General features: G+C 37.2%; 1 protein-coding gene across 1 annotated transcript; it reads right to left on the bottom strand.

Moving 5' to 3' along the window:
• Positions 1-9,540: 9,540 nt before the first annotated feature.
• Positions 9,541-21,900, bottom strand: LOC145775682 (protein amnionless-like). Its single transcript, XM_082587021.1, has 12 exons — positions 21,798-21,900; positions 21,283-21,413; positions 21,035-21,079; positions 20,671-20,773; positions 19,814-19,923; positions 19,087-19,188; positions 18,711-18,854; positions 18,154-18,333; positions 17,125-17,272; positions 16,013-16,175; positions 12,461-12,548; positions 9,541-11,493 (listed from the first exon to the last, which is right to left on the bottom strand). The coding sequence occupies exons 1-12, from the start codon at positions 21,847-21,849 to the stop codon at positions 11,353-11,355; spliced, it is 1,407 nt and encodes a 468-aa protein (XP_082443147.1). The 5' UTR covers positions 21,850-21,900; the 3' UTR covers positions 9,541-11,352.
• Between the last annotated feature and the right edge of the window lie 1,581 nt (positions 21,901-23,481).

Below are 23,481 nucleotides of genomic sequence, written 5' to 3'. Positions count from 1 at the left end.
GTTTCGCAAAAATTGGGTTTTGCTTTGATTAGGATTTAGAATTCTTCCATTTGATAACAAGGCTACTACTGACCATGTCTTTGCTCCAAATGACGTCACCAACATTGACCATACAGTCGGTGACCAATCTCAGCTGCCATCACCAAGTCATGACATGTTTTCACAGCCACCAACAAGTTGTGGGATGTCTCCACAACCGTCAACAAGTCATGATTGTCTTCACAAATATCAACAAGTTATGGGATGTCTCCACAATCGTTTACAAGTCATGAGATGTCTCCACAAATATCAACAAGTTATAAGATGTCTCAACAACCGTTAACAAGTCATGAGATGTCTCCACAAATATAAACAAGTCATGGGCATAGGCGCCGACTCCGAGGGGGCGGAGGGGCGGTGCCCCCCGTGAATTTAGCTCGGGGTGGCTGCCCCCCCGCAAATTATTTAAAAAAAATCCTAAAGCAAATGTTTGTAAGTTCAGATTTGCGTTAGTTTGACCTTCATTGCGGATCGATCTCAATTAAAAGATCTACTTGTTGCAACAAGAGCGCTGCTCCTAAGATAACAAAAGAAACAGAAGTACGGTAGCTGATAAACGCCAGCATGGTGCCGTTGAAGCATAGTAACAATGATTGAAAAACGTTTTTCTTGATTTCTTCTGCTTTGTTTTTTCTTGGGAGTGTCAAGAACGAGGTGCAGTTTGCTCAGTTTAGTATCTGCGCGTATTAAGAGCTAAAGTTCACCAGCTCAGTGGCCGAGTGGTTTCGCCTTCGGCTCTGGTGCTGGTAGATCTGAGATCGATTCCAGGTCGGGTCAAACCGAAGACTTTAAAAACGGTACCGATTGTGTTCTATCCTGCATAGCGCAGTGAGAATGAGTCGGGTAATAATGTGATAACATCGTAAACCTGATACAAATTAAAAATGAGCCCTGTCGCTAAAAGACCTTAGCTGTTGTAGAGCGACAATAAATAAAACCATAACATTATTATAATTAAGAGCTAAAGTTTAAAGTGACTAGCATATAATTCGAAGTAGCCTACAGGCCTCGAAATTCGTTTTTGTTGACTGCGGGCAAACGTGTCCGGTCTGAGCAGCTATCTCGGCGGACAAATCAAGTCTCACGGCGGACACACCAGTTTTAGCCGTCGATCGTCATGCTTAATCACTTTATCTTGATAATTCTTCGCCATTTCAGAACTATCACTACGGTTTTAGAAGGCTTTTTAAAAAATCAGTAAAGTCACTCTGAAAGGCTTTCATCAGACCAATGACTTGCGCTCGAAGAGTCAAAGCGCCGTGTAGCTGGTCAATACGTCACATAACTGATTAACTTCCCCCGAACAAGGTCGTGTGGCTTATTGCGTCACAATACTCTGGGCAGGAGTCGGAAAATTTCTACACCAACTTTACTATTTTCTGCTGTGCAAAGTTTCACAGGCTTTTTTTTTTAAGTATATTTTTTGCGTGTCATGTGAGCGAATGTAAATTTTTCTTGGGTGTTTTCTTTCTTACTGTAATACCAAAACTTAACAAATTTTGTTGCATCTTGCTGTAATAGCCTACTCTTCAGTGATGTATGCGCATACAAAACATATTGACGCCGTCAGCGTTATCGCAAACGTTCGAAAACCATACGCCGTATGCGTCAACGCAACTTGTAAAAAAAGTTGGCGGCGTCAGCGCATACACTAGCGTAAACTAATTTTGTTTGCTAGGTGCCAAACATTCACACGGTATAAACCACTCGAAACAAACAAGTTTTATTTTGAATTTCCACGAAGAAACACAAGCATCTGAAAGCACTGGCGCCGACTTACGGGGTTACGGGTGGCCACGCCACCTCGTATCCGCTGTGACGGGATGGCAGCCACCCCGTTTAGGTTACATTACTTGCTGCAAATAAATGTAATTTGAACGGACGTTTAAATCTTTTTTTGATCATTGGTTTTCGCTTCAAGTCAACGTAAAGCAAGAGGTGAACCAACACAGTATTGCGAAGAAAATGATTGTTTTTGTCACAAGCATGATACTCGCGTAACATCAAGCAAGCTACGTGAAGATTACCCACACAACACGTGGCTACGAGATTTTTCCTTGTTGTTGTTGCGATCGTTTTATTTGTTACTTGTCATAAGTCATTGTTACATTTGTTAGGTTTATAATGAGATTTATTAATCAATAAAATATGATCTTTCCATTGCCTCCCTCAAAAATCTTTTTTGAACTTTTTTAAACTGCTCATGATATCGCTATAAATTATGCCAGCTATAAAATGTTTGGAAATAAAATTATCTCGATGATTGATAGCTCCACCCCCTAAATAAATAAATGAATATCTATTTTCAAATTTCATTAAAAAAATGCAATTTTCGAAACTTTTTGAGTTTTATTTAAAAAGTGCACTTAGTAAAGTAGCAGTTTTAATGTTCTGCAAATTTACACGTTTACATGATTCTATTCGAGGAAAGCTACACCCCAATTCCCAATAATAAAAGCAACCTTTTGCAATTACTCAAGATTTTGCATTTTGAATTATTTTCCGATTTTAATTGGAGTGTACTGTTATCTACTTCTACTTCATGCTTTAATTTCTACTTTGTTATCTACTTCATGCAGTAATATTGCGTGTCAATGCATGACAAACTGTGAGGCGGGAATTTATTGGTCTAACATAGGAGTTGCTTGTTACATCAGCATAGAAAAAATCACGAAAAGTCGTCCTGTAAAAGTCTGAGGCGGGAATTTATTGGTCTGACATAGGAGTTCCTTGTTACATCATAGAAAAAATTACGAAAAGTCGTCCAGTAAAAGTTTTCGCCGACATTCCAGTTTTATTCAGCTTAAAGATGCCACCGAAAAAGCGTTCAAAATTGCAGGTCATTTTTGTTGCGTTTAGTCAGGATTTCAGCCAGCATGAAAGTGACCAAACGCCTGAACGAAAGTGTGCCACTGCCAAAAAGCGTTAGCACGATCAGGGAGGTGGAAGAACCGAGCACGAGCAGGATAATCGCTGTTGAAGGGAGAAGCTATCAAAAATCGTGGGAGAGCGAATTCCCGTGGCTAGAATACGATAGATGCAAAGATAGAGCATTCTGTCCGATTTGCAACTATGTCGCAACTGCTTGATCTATTTGCAAGCAATGAAACAATTTCATTAATGCTTCCAACGTGGTCTGCAGTGTGAAAATATACTTATCGTTGCCTTCCACCACCTGCGAGGCGGAGCGATCGTTTAGTGCACTCAGCCGCATAAAAACCTACTTGCGATCTACCATGACGCAACAGCGATTGAACCACGTCCTAATTTTAAATGTTTATCAAGCAGAAGCTGCACTGTTACAACTTGACCAGTTGATTAACAGTTGGATTGACAGAGCTGCTGTTCGCAAAAATACTTTTGCCAAATGTTAAGTGTCAGAGCAGCAACGTAACAATAAAATTCACGACGTACCTCCTGTGCTTTGTTTTAAAGTTGCTTTGTAAATTATCAAGCTACAAATCAGGTGTGAAAAGGCAATTGCATCTACGAAACACGCTTAGTAAAAATCAAACAAAAACATGCAGTTTGAAAGTTTTTAGGTTGCCATATTGTGCTATCTGCCACCCCGTGCAAAAATAAAAGTCGGCGCCTATGGTCATGGGATCTCGCCTCAACCATCAACAAGTCATGGGATTTCAACACAGCTCCCCATATCAACACCACGTCATAGCGTTATGGTTACACCGTCAGCAAATACCCTAAGCAAGAAGCGGGGGCAAAGAAAAAGGAGCATTAATTATTATCGAGCAACAACTGTATCGAAGTCTCTGTTTGACACGTATGGAAAAGGGAGAGAAAAGGCAAAACGAAAGGGGAAAACAGTAAATATGCAAAGACGTCCAAGTGAAGGAGATTGGTGTTGCCCAGTATGTTTAGAAAATAAGTCTCCGACATGAGGCAAAGTGAAAGTTGTAAAATATGATAGGCAACCATGAAGGCTGTGTTGGTTTAACAAAAGATGATGATGAATTTATATGCCCTGATTGTGATATGTAAATGTTTTACTGTTGAAAAAGAATTTCTTTGAAAAAATTTATTTAAAAAACTTGTTTGCGCGAACTTACGATTGATTGGAAAAGAACTTAGGCTACATGAACTCACTATACGTAAAGTCTAACATTTCTTTCTGTGATAAACTATGGTAACTAAATTGTTTTTGGGATTTTTCACTGTTTTGATATTGTGTATTGTTTTTTTCCCGCAATTTATGGTTCAAAAAATTGAGTTTAGAAGGCTGGTCTTATTAAGGCAATGGTACCCTTTTAAGGCCCACTCAGAAGTAGTTAGCAAATCAACTATACCTTTAAAACTGAGGTCAATATGTTATTAAAATCATTCTAAAGAAGTGCTTTAATGATGCTAAAACACAATAAAATACACATTGGTATCAGATTTTTTCATTTTATGATCAAATTGCGACAAATTAAAAAGGCGGGCCTTATTAGGGAAGGGTACCTTATAAAACTTCAGACATAAAATTACTTCGGATACGAATCTGATATATTTAGAAATTTACGGATCCGGATTTCAAAAAGTAAAAGCAGGATAAAATTAGGATCCCAAAAATTCCCCCGTTAGCTGAGTGGTTACGCGCCCGGCTCAAGATCACGTGGCGCTGATTCGATTTTCGGGGAATGCGCTTGAGCAACGCATTTCAGGACTGCTCTCAATTCAGCGGCACCTAGTGAATAGAATAATTCCTCGGCAACAACACTTTAACAATCGGAAAACTTCACTCTGCAAATCTCGGAAACCGGCCCTGAGTCAAAAGCCTCTACAAGTATGCGAAACTACCAGGAATCAAGGCTTTGTCAGTCCGAGGATAAAGATTCAAAACCAACCAACCAAAATCTTGGATCCGTACACCTTTGGTCCGCAGCCGCTGCTGTTATTTTGCGCTATCAGCTCTCAGAAAACATCAAATTGATTGTTTAGTTAAAAATGTACTAATTCGTAATAGCCTAATGTTTCCCTGTTCTGCAATTTAACTATTTTGTAATGTTTAATTTCAATTTGTGTTATAGACCTACAATATTATATGAACACCTTCTGATAACTTAAAATTATAATTCGAATAACAATAATTGTGTGGAAATTATTTCATGGAGTCAGATAGCCAAACTAGATAAATTAGATAGATAAATATTTCATCAAGCAGTTAAACAGCCTTATCTTAATTCAACCATGGCCCACTGCAGATAAGGCCAGATTTGTCACATTTTGAAGGATTTTATTAACAGGCTGACTCAAATTGTCTTAAACATTGCAGTTTCTACAACTAAAGTTCTTTCAGAAAATATTGTAAGAGGGTAACAAACATTTCCTTTATTAGTAATAAGTATTTAAAGCTTTGCACGATATCGTGAACTTTCTTTGAGTTGATTGATAGTTATTAATCTTCATAAATGCCAACTGCAATACGAAATGAAACCTAAAGTTATCAGAAGTAGTTTTCTCCAAACCATCAACATTAACGTAAACGGAGAAAATAAACATTTTCTATAATTCAGTAGATTGTTTCTGATCTTTACTCAATGCACATTATAAAAAAATACGTCTTGGCAGGGCCATTGAGTGCATAATTGGGCCCGGTACCAAGCCAAACTTCGGGTCCCCTCAAAGTTTCAATTGGCAATGCACAAATAAATATACGTACGACCTGAATTTCACTTTCACAAGTTTACTTTTTCTGCATAATTAGCGCAAACTATTATTTATCACATAGGTCCTCACAACAAGTACGGTGTGTGGAAGAAATAACATACATAAAATAATAACCGTTTTAAATACGTTTGCCTGCAGAAATGACAAACTTTAGAAAAGATTCTGAATACTTGGTGCAAAATAACCTACGTCTTTCTTTAGCATACAACTACAAAAACAATTGCCAATGCAGCAGCCAAAAGAAAGACCATGAAATTGTAATGATAAATGTTTATCAGGGGTGTAGTCAGGGGGGCGAGCAAAGAGAGCAATTGCCTCCCCTCGAAATATTTTAAAGTAACATTTCACACTCTATTACAGGATCATTTGACAAAGTTTTACTATCGATTTTGGCTGAAACAATGGCAATTTTAAGATATATTTTAAAAAATTTTCTGGGGGAGGACCCCAGTGAGTGCTCCACCTTCGATGAAACTCGTTGCCACTCCAGGCTCACTCACATATGAAAAAATACTTATTTGCCACCCCTGAAATTTTGTGCTGGCTGCACCCCTGATATTATATTTCATAGCCTACGTAAAATTTCAAGATTAATACTCGATCTTGCTTCACACCATCACATACACCAAAGGGATGAGAATTATGGTATCCCTACTTTACAATCATACATTATTTTGCATAAAAATACAAGAATTGTACAAATACCATAGGATCATTGAACAAGCTTCAAAAACTTTACTTGGTCAAATTCATTTGGACAGTCTAAACATATAGTACAGTAAATAAGTGTAGGCAATGGGTTTAGCAAAATGCAAGATAGTTAACCTATTGATTTTAAAAAATACACTTACAGAAGTTGAAGCCAAACTGATTGTCAGTCATACATAAAAAGACTCTAGTTATGAAAAACAAAATCCTTGAAAATTGTTGAATGTCATGTTGGCAAATGTGTATGGGCTACCACAATAACTACTGTTGTCTTTGTTGCTTTTCACAGCATGTACAATTTCAGAATACATGCAATAATTAGATGCATGTCCAAGATACATTGAAGAAATGACTAGAAAAAGGTAACATACAAAAATCATAAGAAGGCTTAATACTCTCAGTTGTGGTACCCAGCTGATTAATTAATACCAATTTTTTAACACATTGTTTTGAACATATCTACAACGCAAAGGTACAAAAACCAACAAAAGTATATATCACGCTCCTATCTTGTAGAAGGGTTTGGATACAATGCATCATTGTTCATCACGAAGAGCACTTCTTAGTCTTACAGCATTTTTATAACAAAAGTAGAACACTCCTAATGCAGTAAGCTACATACTCACCATGGCACTGAGGTTTAACACCAAGGTCTACTGAAATCTGTACATGCCAACAATACCAGCTCCACCAGTCACTCTAACTCCATCAACAGATAACGAGAGAGGTGAACAGGTGGCAGACAAAAACTTTCTAATTACTTTTATGTTCATACTTGTCACTTAAATACTTTTGTAGTAAGTATTAATTCTTTCAACTTTGTCTTGTTTTGAAGCTGTTCTTGAACTCCTTGTGTTTTTGCTTCTTGTTTTTATATGAGGCAAAGCTTCTTTATTAATGAAGTAAAACCCGGTCAAATGCTGAGTCATTTTCAAACCACTGATATTTTATTAAGAAATTGGAATGCCTTTCTACCACCAGAAAGTGGTCCATCACCATGAATATGCTTAAAAGCAACTTCATTCCTTTGTTCAACATTACACAACTGAACTTTCCCTTCTATTTTTCTGTTCTTTTTTTGATGAATGAACTTTCCACGAAAGGACACAATCATTTAAATACAAAATTATAACTTTCAAAAATGTTTGTAATGGCCCTGATTAACTGTAACAGCAAAAATTCTGCATCTAAATGGTGATTGCTATGAACTACGAAAAAAACTAGATAAAAGTTTTCGCTAAGCACCTTGGTATAACGAGGATTTCTAAAAGTACCCCACTTTTGAGACGATGTTTCAGCCTAACACTTACCAGCAAAAAATCAACTTGTTGCTTCAGGATGTTTACAAACGAGTTTAATTAAAAAAGCAATGGCATTTAAAAAAGTTTTTTCTAATAGACTCACTTTTTAACATATCCATCATGTATTTTTGTTTTTAAAAACACAGCTCCTAAATGTCAAAAAGCTGTTTATGGTAAATATAACACAGTGGTATTTTGTTGGCTATTGTTGCCGCAAAAGTGTTTTAGCTTGTAAAAACATTAATGATTTTGTTAGATTTGTTTCAATGTTAATATTATGTTAAGATTAACTTGATTGAGCAGTCTTTGACCCATTGTAGATTTAAAAGCATTTCTAACTCCTTCAATCCTATTTATTTCCAGTAGATTTAGTCTAAGTCTAAATTACCATAGTCCAAGTCTAAATTACCATGTTGTACGGTACCGGTATATCGCGATTTCGGGTATTGAACCATTTTCAGTGTCACACAACTCCATAACCAGCACATTAAAATTTACAGCAGTTCAGTTTATAAAAAGGCTAAATGAAAATGACTGTGGCTATCATTCCCATACAAGGGTTGCCAGACATGGAATTCTGCCCAATTTTGAGAAAATACTTTAGCCTACGTTAAATTGCCCACTCCATTTTTTTTTATAAAGTGTAGCACACTGCAAAAACTTAATCCACATACAGTCAAGTTACTACAATTTTTCATGCATATTACAAAGTATTTGACTTGCGATAACTTGAAAAGATCCAGTGTCTAAATATACCGTACTTGGAGCAAAACTAAAGTTCTTGATTTTTTATCATTACAGTGCAGTGTTAAACACTTGTCATGCAGCCACTTAAAAAATGTGGGCATAAAAAGATCTGGGAGCTTGATTTAATTCTTTCAATTCTGATCACTTTCACAAAAGCATGGCTAATAAAACCTACTGAGACACTGTCATTTTGAATAAACCATGCCATAATAGCAACCACAAAAATGACTGCAATGATGAATGATGAGTTTTTTTATGATGAAATCAGCACCTGTCAGTTAGGCATACTTTAAAGCTTGGAAAAACTTAAAAGGTATAGTTTTTGCATAGTGAAAATAAAACAGTCATACTTGTTTGACATATCATTGGGCTATGTTAGCTAAAGCAGTAGACACTAGACAAGGCACTCTAACAGCTGCAAGGTATAATTATACGGTATCTGTTAAACATACCCAAAGATTAAATTGGTGAATGCCTAACCTATTCTGGTATACCTATGCCTGTTGAACTGCCCAGGTACTTTTCAGTTTTAACTATCAACTAAGCAGCTTCAAAAAAAAACAGACCCATCACCAGTGGTTTGAACTGCTGGACTTGGCTGGGTTGCATTGATCAAAAGTCTCACCAAATAGCCAGTTGAGTAATGTGGGAGTGGCAAACAAATCATGTTTAGTTAACTCTAGTTAAAATAACAATAACACATGAACTTTTTATCAATGAACTGCTTTTAACTTTTCTTTAGCAATCGCTATCTTTTCGAGTATCCTGCCACATTTTGCCAGCAACTCAGACTGTTAATGTTTCAAAGAAAAATGTGACAAATCAGGCCAGACACTAGAGGGGGCCATGATTCAACTTATAAACAAACTATAGACCATAGGCCTATATAAAAATTACAACATTGGTTCAGCGGCAATTGCCGAAAGCGCGTTTCACTGTGTGGCGTCTTCGGTATTTTTGTGAATAGTTTTAATCGGCTCCAGCGCTTTACCTGTTGGATCTAGTGAAAAACAATGCATACCAAAATGTCCAGTGTTGAATGTAGTGTAAGATTTTGCATTATTTAATGATTATGGAAGCAGTTATCATTGGAAATTGCATCATCAACGACATCACAATTCCTCTTAGAAAACGTAATTGCGACATTTGGTTATCAGTTCATTTAATTAATAAAGCTTTGGTTATCAATTCGTTTAATTAATAAAGCGACTACTGAAATATTCAAAATACAGTAATGTAGAATGAAGCACTTAATTATAACTAGAACATGCGCATCAAGAATTTTTGCAACAGATATATATTTTTTTCCGTTCTTGCTGGAAATAGAGTAGAGATAAGCAGCAGTATTGACAACAGTTGTAGTTGTATAGACATTGAAATAGTTCTTTATGGGATTATAAACGTTTATAACCAATTCATCAGTCGTGTTAACAAGGTGATCAATCGAAATAACAAGGTGATTTTGAAACATTAGTTCTCTATGGTCCACGAGTTCAATCGGATAAATTTGGACTGGAACGAGATCAAAACAAAATTTAACCCATACGGAACTTAATGACGCTGCCTAGCCCGTGGCTTCTGTGCAATTAAAACCTTGCTGAAACATAGGGCCTATATATTATTCAAAGTCAAGTGGTTCACGGCAATAAATCACTACATTTGGAGTAAAACCAATACTGTGACCTTTGACAAATGTTTTATGCCAAAACAAACTTAGTTTGCGACAATCTATTCAATTATGAAGAAGACATTTGGTAACAGAATAGCCATGAAGCGCCTACAGGGTTTGATTTTTTTAAACATGGCTTCGGATTTAAAGGCTACAAGCAACTACGCAAACAGAAAAAGCTTCCAACAATCCGCTTACTTGGATTGAAACAAAAGTGTGCTGATTGCATCCAGTCAACAGATCATACCGTGATCAAGAAAATATATAAGAAAACTTTGATGTCACCTGAAGTTTAATTAACACTGTAAGTCTCCACCAAAAAGTGAAAAAGTAGTAGACCTATACGCTATTAAAATAGGCTATACTGACTTCCTTTGTATGGTTTTGCATTGCCCCATACTCTTGAATATTTAGAGTAGTTTTGAAAAGTGGCATTGGGCCAGCCAGGGCCGGATTTAGACCATGAAAGGCCCTAGGCTATTCTATTTGTGAGGCCCCTCCCTATTTTTGAGCTCAGAATTTCTCTCAACAACATCACATGTCATTGCTTAATGTTAAAAATATAAGTGCATTAAACTCTTCGTTCTTTTCATTTTCCACATTTATGGGTGCAAATTTTTAATTAAAAGAATAAAAATTTAGTTAAAGGGCGGGGAAACCCAAATGCACTTTTTGCGAGTTTTTTGTTTCAGCGTGATGTCATTGTGTACAACATGCGTTTTAGCAAAAAAACAATTTTGTTGCCCTCGTCTCGCTAAGGCCGCTTTTGTTTGATACCCGTTTGCGAGGTCTCGCGCGCATCAAGCTGTGATTCTGTTCGCTGTGACGTCACCTATGCACATTGTTAGAAAATATAAACAAGCTTTCACACTGCGTCAGTTTTGTTGTTTAGTTAGTCTAAAAGTTGCTGTTCAGATTTCCACAAAATGCGATTTCAAATCAATGACGATTTTGATTGTTGGGTCAGAATCAAATTCCAACCATTCAAATTAGTTAAACAATCCGAACCTGGTTCGGGAAAAGTTTTGGACAGGATATTTCATGTTTGATAGACTTACGGATGATACATCGTAACCTATGCAATTCGTTCTTTTCGGATGAATAATTAACATTTTCTTCCATAAAAGCTAGTGTCAAAAACAATGAATAGTATTAATTTTATGAGTAATTGACATCATGTAATTCTATAGAGTTGTGGTAAAGGAAAATGTTCCAAACGTCCTAGACATCTTCTTCGTCATACAAAGGATTGCTGAAGCTTTTTCCGAAGTCACTGGTAAGAACCTGAGGCAGTCCAGTGACACTGGTGTCTGTTGAAAACTTTGGGTTTTTCTTTTCGTGATCGACACTTTCTGGTGACATCTGCGTTTGTAAAAGATACTTGTCAAATACAATTATGGTAAAGAGGTCACTTTCTTCAACCACAGACATATACAACCAAGCAACCACACGGCATTTAACATAATCCATAATGAATTATGTTAAATGCCGTGTGGTTGCTTGGTTGTATATGTCTATACTTGTCAAAGTTCGCAGATTCAACAGTCAACAGTGAAAAACCATTGAAAGCAAAGTCCTCAGTCCAGACAATTTTAACAAGTGTGTAACCGAAGCTTGATTAACAAGCAGAATCTTTTATCCTTAACCGAAACTTTTTTTAAACAAAAACTACAATGTGAAATTGATATCGTGATAACTGCCAATATATAATCAGGTTATGCGTCAATTTAAAGCCGATAATTTATTTACGATAAAGATAATAACCCTAATACTAACCCTAACCTTAACCCTTCGTCTTTGAATCATCGACTTTGAATTGTCGTGATGCCATATAATCATAATGCGGTGGTATAGAGTTGCATAGCTACCTTGCTGTACAGCCTCTTGAGAGCAGACACCACATCACATTTTTGTCTACTTACCAATCCTAGCATATCTTCCAGCTACTGAAACGTTAGCTGCTCTTGAAAGCAAACTCACTTAGTTGGTTGGTTTTGAATCTTTATTCTCAGACTGACAAACCCTTGTAGAGGCTTTTGATGCAGAGCTGGTTGCCGAGATTAACTGAGTGAAGTTTCCGATTGTTAAAGTGTTGTTGCCGGGGAATTATTCCATCCACTAGGTGCCGCTGAATGGAGAGCTGTCCTTACAATGCGTTGCTCAAGCGCACACCCCGAGGGTCGAACCAGCGCCGCTTGATCTTGAGTTTGGCGCTTGACCACTGAGCTATAATAACAACTATTGTGCTTTCTAATTTAAACGTTATGTTCTAGAAGCTGCAGATTCTAAAATTATTTAGAATAACAAACGCTTTGTGGAGTTATCCTACCGCAGTCATAGGTGAAAGGTCATAAACTGGATTGTTCACTCCACTGTACTCGTCTTCCAGTTTGACAGGAGGTAAGAATGTAGATTGTCTAAATAAATAAATAAATTTGTATACAATTGAGCTAATAAAACTTGTATTGTATTGTCGGCTACATGCCCAATAGGCTACAGAGCGTCAGCACAACGAGTGAAGAGATATTTTATCCACACCGTCCAGTAGCAGAAGCTTGGATCTTACCGATGCATGATGTCATGATAGATGGGGAACAGCCAACTCGTCGTTCGATATAATCTTGCATTCAATTAGTTTGAGTTACATTTGTAACGTGAACGTCGTTATAATAGCACCTGGACTGGAAGCCAAGCGTTAGGCCTCTTCTTGCACAGCAAACAGGATGACCATATTGGCGGTAGCGCCAAATTTCAGAAACTTGACGTTTTTAATACATCTTCCTATTAAAATATGGCACGCTCGCAACACCTTAGAGTTAGACTATGGTAGTAATCACGCTGTTGACAAAATCATCCCAAAATGCAATATTATGAAAAGCGTCAAGATTCGTAAAAAGTTGCCTTTTCAAACCTGATGTTTTGTAAATAGACTATTGCGCATTGATAAAACAGAGTTTTTTAATAATCATAATAATGCTTTGTTTTTATACAGCGCGGTATCCATGGCAGAATGGCGTTAAAACCGCCATATGGCAATCCAGTTTGCCGTGCAAAATGTGGCCTAGCGTTTGGCTTTGAAGATCCAGAAGCTATTATAGCGACGTTCACGTCTATAATCATTGTTGCATTCTATTATAACCTACTAGGTAAAAACACCAAATTAAGATTAGGCTACTACTAACTATCATACAGTATTACCAATTGCCACATATGGATGTGAAATTTGGACATGCAAAAAATGTGACATTATAAAGTTAAAAAGTTTTGAAACATGGTGTCACAGGAGACTATTACGCATCAGCTGGATGGAAAGAGAAACAAATGAATTTGTCACTCAACAAATAGACGATAACTGGGGTCTCATTAACAACATCAATCTCAGAAAATTAAAATATTTCAGACACATAGCAAGAAGCCACTTGTAGGAAAAATTAATGTTGACTGGGATGGTAGAAAGCAAAAGGACGACAAAAAATGAAATATTTTTACAATATTAAGAAAATTATGAGAATGAAAAGCATGCAGGAAGTAGCCTATTTCTAAAAACAATAGACAGAATAAAATAGAAAGATTTCATATGGGAGATCACAGCTGATCAAACTGTTGAAGAAGAAAGATATGTTGTCAGTTGTCACAGTTGTGTTCGAGACATAATGAATGCCATCTGAGGGTTAGGCTTAGGGTTAGAGGGGGCTTTTTCTCTAGGGGGGGCTGAAGCTGCCGTAGTGTTGTCAGATTCTGGGGGGCTTCGCCCCCCAGACCCCTTACTGTGGGACAACATTTAAAACTTATATTAAGCTTTTGGTCCCCTCTTTTGTAAAAAAAATAACGACGCCAAAAAGCACACAATGCAAATTGTAACAAATCAAGAACGGCAACAACAAAAGCAGCTGTTTGGGAAATTAAAATCAAAACATGCAAATTAGAAAGTGATATAAAAACGACAGTTTGTGGAAATGAGTTTTCACACGCTTCCCATGATTGCTTCTCGCTCAGGTGTATTCTCATTGAACTGTGTCATGAGTTCTTTGACATCGACAGTGTCCAAAATGTCTTGGTGGATATATGCATCAACGCAAGATGTTCTGTTTTGTGTCATTGAGCTTCTCAACCACTTTTCAGGCGTCTTAGAGCAGGAAAAGAACTTTCTGATGATGCAGCTGAACCCGGGAGGCAAAGGCAGAGCTCCACGAACTTTCGCGTTTCTTTGAAAAGATCTATTGTTTGAGGGTTTAGTTGCGATAGTAGCCTATCTCAGCAACCTTTTGAACGGAGTTTGCAGTTTTTCCACTTACAACATCGCTGAGCAAGGTAAGTTCCGTTTTTAGGCGATCTTTTTTGATGGCATCGGGTAAGCTGATCTCAGTATCAGATCTTCCCTCACCGTTTGCACAGCTAAGAAGGGCCTTCTCTCTGTTGGCTGCTGTGAGTAGATCCGTCTGGTCGAATCTTCAATCAAGCTCAACTTGAACCAAACCAAGGGCTTCGATGTATTGCCGTTTCCACGCTCCTTCTCCTGCAGTCGACAAAGCATCCGATTCCTCTGTGTTTCGAAATCTTGCTGAAGTTTTGCTCACTCGGGGATCCTTTGGCGTCATTAGGTTATTGGCAGACGCAAAGACGTTCGCTGCTTCCATAAGCTTTTCTGAGATTTTTGATTTGTTTGCGGAGAATGGTGATGGATTCCAAAGCTGAAGAAGCAGAGTTCTTCTGGCTTGGAGCTGTCTGGCGACGACTTCTGCAGGCTAAAAAACTTCTCCGCTGCAGGTAGGCTAATCGCAAAACAAAAGCCGCATCGTGCATGCTTGCTTTACCAGGCCGAATATCTTTGCACGTGCATCTTCTCTCATTGCACTATCTTCTGTCATGTCGGTCAGACATTGCAACAGGGTAAGGTAGCACTTAACAACACGAGCGAGGCAGAAGCACGAACGGATTGAACGCACCAACGAGTAGGACACAAACCCAGCTAATTGTAGGCAACTTTATCGGAACCAAAAAGCGACATGAATGAAGATTTACGTTTAGACGATCAATTTTCTGACATATGTTATGTACCTCACATTGTCAGATTTTTCTAGGGGGAGCTGAAGCAATTATCGAAAAATCCAGAGGGGCTGAACTAGCTCTAGGGGGGGGGGGCTGAAGCCCCTTGAGCACCCCTACTTCCCGCGCCCCTGGGTAAAAGTAACACTTTTAGGCATGATACAAGGAAAAAGAAGCACAGATCGATTAAGATTTACTTATTTAAATAGCTTGAATCAATTGGCCACAAACACAACAGTCAAAACAAATGATGTTAATCTATAGGCGTGTCGAATGGCAAAGAATTTCGAACACCACCATCTGTATCTGCATGGGCACATAATTATCATCATCATCATTTGTACATTTGTATGTGAAGATCAAGCAACAATTCGTTTTCATTGATTGATGTCGAAATCTTCATCTTTGGAGTGAGAAAGCTTCTTTGAGAGTTCATTCCTGGCAGTTTTGCATACTTGTAGAGGTTTGGAACCACTGACGCAGGTCCAGTCACCGGGATTGATAAGGTAAAATTTCCACATGTTATCTGTAAGTTATACCCAGGGATATCTAGAGAAGGGGATACGAAGGCTTTTGTTACCTGTGACAATAGAAGGGCTTCTATTTATCTTAAATAATCTCTGTTTATGGCAAAATGACAATTGGCACATATAATAATTTAATGAACTTTGTTATGACAAAGTCGGCCGCTTAACGAACTGAGCTATTGGGGCGGACTTTACTATGGACTTCGTGTCAAAACTAAATGTAAGCTACTTGGCCTACAATGTTTTAATTTTGAAATATCTAGTATATTCTAACATAAATCTGTAACAATAACAATATTGAAACCCACCTTTTTTTGTTTACGAAGACGACTGCGACCAATAGAAGTCCCACAAGACACAGAACCGCGATGACAATTCCAGCCACCACCCCTCCACTCATACCGGTTTGTTGACTGATCCCTGATCCTGATGACGTCATGGTGGCGCTAGAGATGCCTAAGCTGTTTTGCGCTAAATACGGAAGCAATTAAAAGTCGTAAAAATCAAAATAGTGCAACTGTAGTTTGTGCGATGTAACTAACTGTAACCACGGTTGACAGGTGATCTTTTAGACAGAACTTTTAGACAAATTTAGACAGAAAACAACAAATTGGCCTATATTTCTAAAAAGAGGCTTTTAAGAAAAAGAAAGCTATATTCACTGTAGGCTAGGTCTATGTGGTAAACATAGCCAGTGCCTCTAGGTCGAAGTACAAGTATTATGACGTTTCAACCAATCAGAAGTTAAAGATGAAACAGAAAAAACGCAAACAGTTCTGATAGACATTAAGTAAAGGTTTCGCCATAGTCAGTGTGGCCTAGAGGTTTAGTGCTAGGCCTAGGGAATACATTTCGATGACGTAGGTTCAAATCCCACCCCTGTCATTACTCTGTTTTCTTCTGTAATTACCAAACAAAGTTCAAAGCACAGATCAACTCTCTGGCTGAGTACCAGAAGGGTCACAATTGGACGGTAACCACTTAAACAGGTTCTGATTGGTTGACGATGTCATTGGATCGACTGAGAATTGGCATGTTAAAGTGGCTATTGCTGTAAGTCAGTTTGTTTTGTTTCAATAGCGCCACATATAAACAAACAATCAGAGCAAATGAAATTGTCAAAACCGTGCATTGTAAGTTACAGCTGTTGGTATGATTATGGCGCAATCAGGATGGTAACGGAAGACAATAAGCGGTCATCTGGTCAGCCACCATTCCAATAACAATAACTCCAACTAACATACTCATACACGCAGATGTACAAAGGTTGTTACATATAAAGTTCTTACACCAGTACACTATTGCTGGGTGACAACCATTGATAAGACTCATAGAGTTCACCATTATCTGACAGGTGGGAAGTAAAATGTTCAGGAACTTATTAAATGTTTTTACTGCAATGGTTGATGGAGATACTTACGCGAGGAAACCGTTTCGTACAAGCTACGGGCAAACTCTTTTGCCGTATCTCCATAGCTTGTTCCTGTGTTTTCATCAGTCATAACTAATTGTATGTAGACGGAACCCGCGTCTTGGATCTTTGAAAGTATTGCGTGGACGCTTGAGAACTGAACATGAGGTGCACGAAATGATTTTCACTCAAAAATGTCACTGACTCGTGTTTTGTGGCGTTTAAGTTAATTGCAAAAAGTAGAATAAAAGCTTGCAAGAACAATATGATCAACGGCGCAATGTAAACTAGGCAGCGAGTCAAGCATTGGGCCTTCGCTATTTAAATGTATCAACCAATTGGAGCTGCGGTACAAATTAAAAACTCAGCTATTGTCACTATATCTTTGAAATGTCACTATACCAATGCACGCGATGTGTTATGATGTCTGGTTTCGTACTGACGAAAATCTGTCACTTGATTGACTATTCACGTTCAAAGTAAACTCATCAGTGGATGGAAACCATCTTGAAATGTCATTGTTTGCATAAATGCGATATTGTGATCTCTTAAGTTTGTTGTGGGTAGGTTATTGTTCGATTTTGCGTTCCTTTTGGATATAAAATTCTTTGTCCTTGCTTAATTATTTCTAACATTTTATGACTATTGATTGTTTGTATTTGGCTGGTTTGAATCTTTATCTTCGGACTGAGAAAGCCTTTGATATTCCTGGCACTTTCGTATAGAATACTTCTAGAGTCTTTGAACTACTGACACAGGTGGATTACCAAAGTTGACAGAATAGAGTTTCCGATTATTATCAAAGTGTTGTTGCTGAAGAATTGTTCCTTCCATTAATTTAGTGTCGCTGAATGGAGAACAGTCGTGAAATGCGTTGCTCAAGCGCACACTTCGAGAGTCGAACCAGCGCCACTTCGGACGCTTAAACAACTGAGCCATCGTGGCGGAGGAATCTTTGTACGTAAGCTTTAAGTCTGTATTCAGTCAGGTAGGAGATAAAATATTCTGTGTAAACATATAAACCTCGCCGAATCTTACCTTTGAAGTAGACTTCAAGGTTTCAATTTGATTTAACATGTTGATTTCGCTGTAGCTATTTGAATACGTCATAGTGATCAGAGCGCCGCAAGTGGGGCAGCACATCCCATTCGGTTCCAATGGTTCTTTGCACAATGTTGGAAGACATGAGGTTTCAGAACATATCTTCTTCTCAACATCCTAAGTAGGAGGTGAGTTACTGTAGAATATTTACTTACCGTAATGCATAACATTTTATGAACATAACTATCTATATATGGATTACAGACATTTTTTGAATGACAAACACATTTTTGAATGAATAGAATGAGAAAGTGACAAGGCAGGAGCTGTTTTCAAATTATAGACACTAGTCAAATTTGGAATCTTATCGCCTGAAACGTGTCATTGTTGCAAGCTTTCATAAACTATCGTATCAATGCCATTGTGTAATCCTAAGTGCACACTGCAGGGAGATAAAGCTCCGAACAAAAATTAAATGTTGATTTGGTGATATACGGCACATTGTGGGTATGTTTAGCTACGTTCATGCAAGCATAATCACTCATTCTTCGTACTTGCGCGTTTTGTGTCGTCCGACAAATGCATCCTGTCGGGTCCGAACAACTCTCTACTTGTGACGTCACACGACCGGGTCCTTGGAATTGGTAAAGTCCGCTACCGGAAGTTCGATACTGGGTGAACTCGCTCGATGTGTAAGCCTGCAAGGTGGAGCGCACATAACAACGCACACTGTTTACATAACGTATGTATAATGTATATAGGCCAGCATTACCATACAACAACATGCTTGCGAATGGGCCTCATAGATAAACAGCCACAAACAACAAGTTATAATACATGTAATGTATTGTTTGTAAATTGTCAACAAATTTTTAAAAACGAAAATGAAATTTTGATGAAACCTTTTAAATATAACCAATGCTGACGAACCTTCTCCCAAATCGTTAATGAATTTACTGCAACATCGAGAGGAATATGAACCGTCCAAGAGTTCTGAGAGGGAAACACTGCTTGATCGTAATTGCAAGGCACCTGAACGGATGTTGAAAAGTGATTGAAGGACATTGTAAACGAGTTAGTATTAAAGTTTCAGGAGCAAAGGTGAATGACATCCACCTATATATTCCATCTGTTCAAAGCACAGCTACACCGCAGTCATTAAAAACTTTAAAAAAACGACATACCCTACAAGTACTTTAAAACAGAGTGAAACTGTTTACCAGGCATTTGATAATTAAAGTAACTTGCGTTCTTCTGGCTACTATAGGTTACCTAACTTACCTCTATCTTTAACATCAGGAGGTAACCTAGTAGCCTATAAGAAGAACGCAAGTTACTTTAATTACACAATACTTTTTCTAATTTTGTTCAGCTGAAGTTGTTGTCAATGGTTTATAATTTTAATTAAAAGGCTGGTTACATTTTAGCGATCAGCACTTGGAAATTATTTAGAGACACTTAAAATTGAGCAAAATAAAAACTGTTTCAACATTTGTTATGAAGACATTATCGCTATTGATTGAAATATTATAGTGTAACGTGTATTCAACCATAATGAGCTAATACTTGCAACGAATATACCAAAAATCAACTACAACAATGTTAAAAATACACCATACTAATTAACTTTTTAACGAAACGTGTCAGTTAAAGTCACCTTTTCAACATCTAACAAATCTAAAGAATTGACAGGACTTTCGTCTGTGACATCATAAGCCATCCAATTGTCTGCATCCATCCAGCTGTCTGGGTCAGACTTATACATGACTGGTGCAAGATTAAAAATACAAATAAAGTTGAATTGCTAAAGATATAATATTTTAAACTAACTAAAAAAAAATCAAAAACTTTTCACGTTTTCATGATACATTAACATAACTAAAAATAGTATAAGAGTGCCATGTAGGCTATGACTCTATTGAAACCGCGGTTACGTTTAGGTTAGGCCTGTTGTTTCCTGTTGAGTTAAATTTTTCGCTCTGGCTTTATTTTGACCAAAAAGCAGCAGACTTATAACTAGTCAAGTTTATTCGTATCCCATAGAATAGACAACTGTAGATACTAGACAATTAGGCTAGTGACTACACAGTAACGAATACAACAGCCGAATGGTATCGTGGTTAGGACCAATGGACATCCCAACTTCATAATAACAATATGTTGGTTACTTTACCAAGGTTAGCCCAAAGATTATTATCTGGCTTCAAATTCAGAAGAAATCGAAGTAGAAAGGACAATTTTCAAAACCACATCAGTTGAAACATAATGTAACTTTATCAATAAAACCAGGCATCTTCAAAAATGATGTTCTAATATCTTGCTGCAATTTTACTTTTCTGTCAATAACCCTTTGAGATAATTACTTGATGGTTTTGTGTAAATTTCCTTTTCATAATTTCGGAAAATTGTAAGACTAAATTTAGTCCCAAAAAAACATATTAGAGGTAGGCCTAAGTTAAAAAGAAAAGAAAAGGATTTTCGAGCTATAAACAATCGGTATTGGACATAGTTCACCTTGTTTGCCTTGACTGCCACCCTGCGGACAAGGTGATAAATCAGAACTTGTCCCCCACACAATTTCCCTATCAAGAATGAACTCCCCGTCCATTGGTAGAACCTGAATTAAAAGTGATTCTATTTGCTTTGTGATTGTTAAAATAATGATAAGATATTTTCATCATTCTTAATGCACGTGAAAGTTAGGCAATCAATTCAGCTTCTTTTACTCAAACCATCTAAATGGAGTTTGCCACTAGAAGAAAGACCGTGCATACAACAATTTGTGGTAATCAAAAATAAAGGTGATGTAGACTGTGTCTCCATTCGACCACCCCTGCCACATAACTTACTATTCGACCACCCCTGCCACATAACTTACTATCTCAGTCACGGTGAAGTTGGATTGGACAAACACAGAAACTCTCTGTTGAAAACAAAAACATATGGTCAAAAGTGGAACTTATAGACTACACATATGAAACTAGTTTGAATACTGAAAAAGTAAAAGATCCAACAAGAGAGCATTAATATTAGGCTAAGTTGAAATAAAAAGTGTACGTTGTTAGGGAAGTAAGTACATCACAAGTGCTGATAGCTAACTATGTTAATGCAATTAAACCTCTTCACCTTGTTCGGATCAAAGGTAATGGAGTCCCCCGCACAAGGAATGCGACCCCCCTCCCACTTGGAGTCATCGTTAAAGTTCGTGGTAGGTTGGAATGCGTGCTTGTGTGATTTCCCAGAAACCAAAACCAACACTGCGCATCAAAACACATTCAATTGTCGAGAAGTGAAATAATTTAGTTTTTTTTGTTTTTTTGTCAAATGGTTAAGAAGATGGATAAAGCAAAGCTGGTAAGTGATTCTTGAATGGCAGTCGTCAGAACAACTATCAAATCTATGCCAGTAGCAGTGCCCAATACAAACCACTTAGCTGCACGTTTAGCCAACTGGTTTTGTTATACAACCTCTGTAATTGGTCCTATTGAATTATATTCATTTAATGAAAAGTCAAAGCATTTTGTAGAGTTTTGTTTCTACAATTGTTTCTTTCTTATTGAATAGTGAAAGTTATGTTTCAAAAATGAAAACACCGAAACATTATAATTTCCGATTTCGAAGCATCGAATACGAAATCTCACCTAAGACTCCGATCACAATGCAAACCTCCCTGTGTCTCTGCATCGTCAGCATGAGGAGGAATAACTAAAGAACTAAATGATAACCTTAAACACCTTTTGTCTTAAATATACAAAAAAAAGAGTTCAATCCTAACCATAGTCATACAACTCAGTTCTTCAAAGACACTTCTCGATTTAGAAGGCCTCAATGGATGAAATATTTCGGGAAAAAATTAAAAATTGAGTTGTTTAATGACTTCAACCAGCAAAATAAAAATGAGTAAGAGATCTACCATGTGTAAGAAAATTTGGAAACCTTGATATTGTTATCTGCACTAACGTTCGGAGGTCTGCGGCCAGATAACCGCTCCAAACAAGAACACAAAAGCTATACAAAAAGAGACAGCATATGTTTTCACATTTAATATATTTTTTAACACTCAGATCCTGAACAATTATTATTAATCTGGTAGATTTGCTGCAATAAACCACTTTGCATGACTGAAGTCGACCATAAAGTCTAGATTTTTGCACTGCCATTCTAAACTTTTTACACTCCTAGGATTGGGTCAAAGAAAGCAAACATTTTTTTAGAATTCACAAAACAAAATTGTGAACACAGTTAAGTAATTTTTTATCATACGTCAACATAAAATATGTAAGGAAGTTGACATTTATTATGATAAACACAGAAAACTTTTAAATTTTGAAATGGCAACGCTGACCAAGTTAGATTGAAATTTTAAATATACTTTTCTTGAACATATATCATATTAACAGTGGCTTACTGTTAGTCATTGCCATCAATTACCTTGTACAGTACATGTTTAAAAAAAAGCTAGTATCTAGTCAGTAGTGAGTAACTTTCAATTTTAAAGTGATCTTGATCTTATTGCTCTTCAAGATCAAGATCACACAAAAAGTGCTTAGATCAAGCTTAAGATCACAAAAATAAAAGTGATCTTTAATATCAAAATTATTCCCATCTTTGCATAGAGCAACAGTCGGTTAGGCCAATTTCTAGTCTACTTCTATGAACAAACGTTTACTGAGCACTGCAATGAGCCTAGTTTGCTGTCCAGAAAAGTAATAGCAAATCCATAAAACTATCAACTCAAATGGACAAATGATTGAACAGTAATGAACACCAGTTGACGTGGAATAGACGGAAAATCCTTATTTTTTTATTCACCTTGTTAAATTTGCACCACGTTGATCTATCTCCAACTGTTTGCCGAGTTGTAAAATATCGAACGAGACATTTAAATACTTTATTATATTGACATAAAACCGTAATAACCTACTTGCAAAGGAAACATTTCAACTTTCAGTAAACAATTTAAAGTGAAATAACTTTTACAAAGCAACTTTAATTATTTGAACACTTACATCGCTGTACACACTCGTGCGAGGACTAGGTCTACTGTTATTATCACAGTGTAAGCGCTCACTGCAATCAATTCAATTGACAAAACAGTCGTTCCTGACGAAGATGTATGACTTTATTTTAGGTTAATTAAAAATCTTGACGGGTGTCAAAGAAACCTTCAAGCTCATTTCCAATCAAGAAAATATATCAAACGCAATAGCGCCGTATGCCGGACAAGTGAGACAACACAATCAGCATGTCTCCCTCAATTGATCCATCGAAAGTTGACTAAACCAGTGGTTCTCAACTGGGGGTTCGCGGACCCCTTGGGGTCCG

The sequence above is a fragment of the Aplidium turbinatum genome, chromosome 8 (assembly GCF_918807975.1).
Source record: "Aplidium turbinatum chromosome 8, kaAplTurb1.1, whole genome shotgun sequence".
Classification (NCBI taxonomy): domain Eukaryota; kingdom Metazoa; phylum Chordata; class Ascidiacea; order Aplousobranchia; family Polyclinidae; genus Aplidium; species Aplidium turbinatum.
This window is presented reverse-complemented; position numbering and strand designations above follow the sequence as displayed.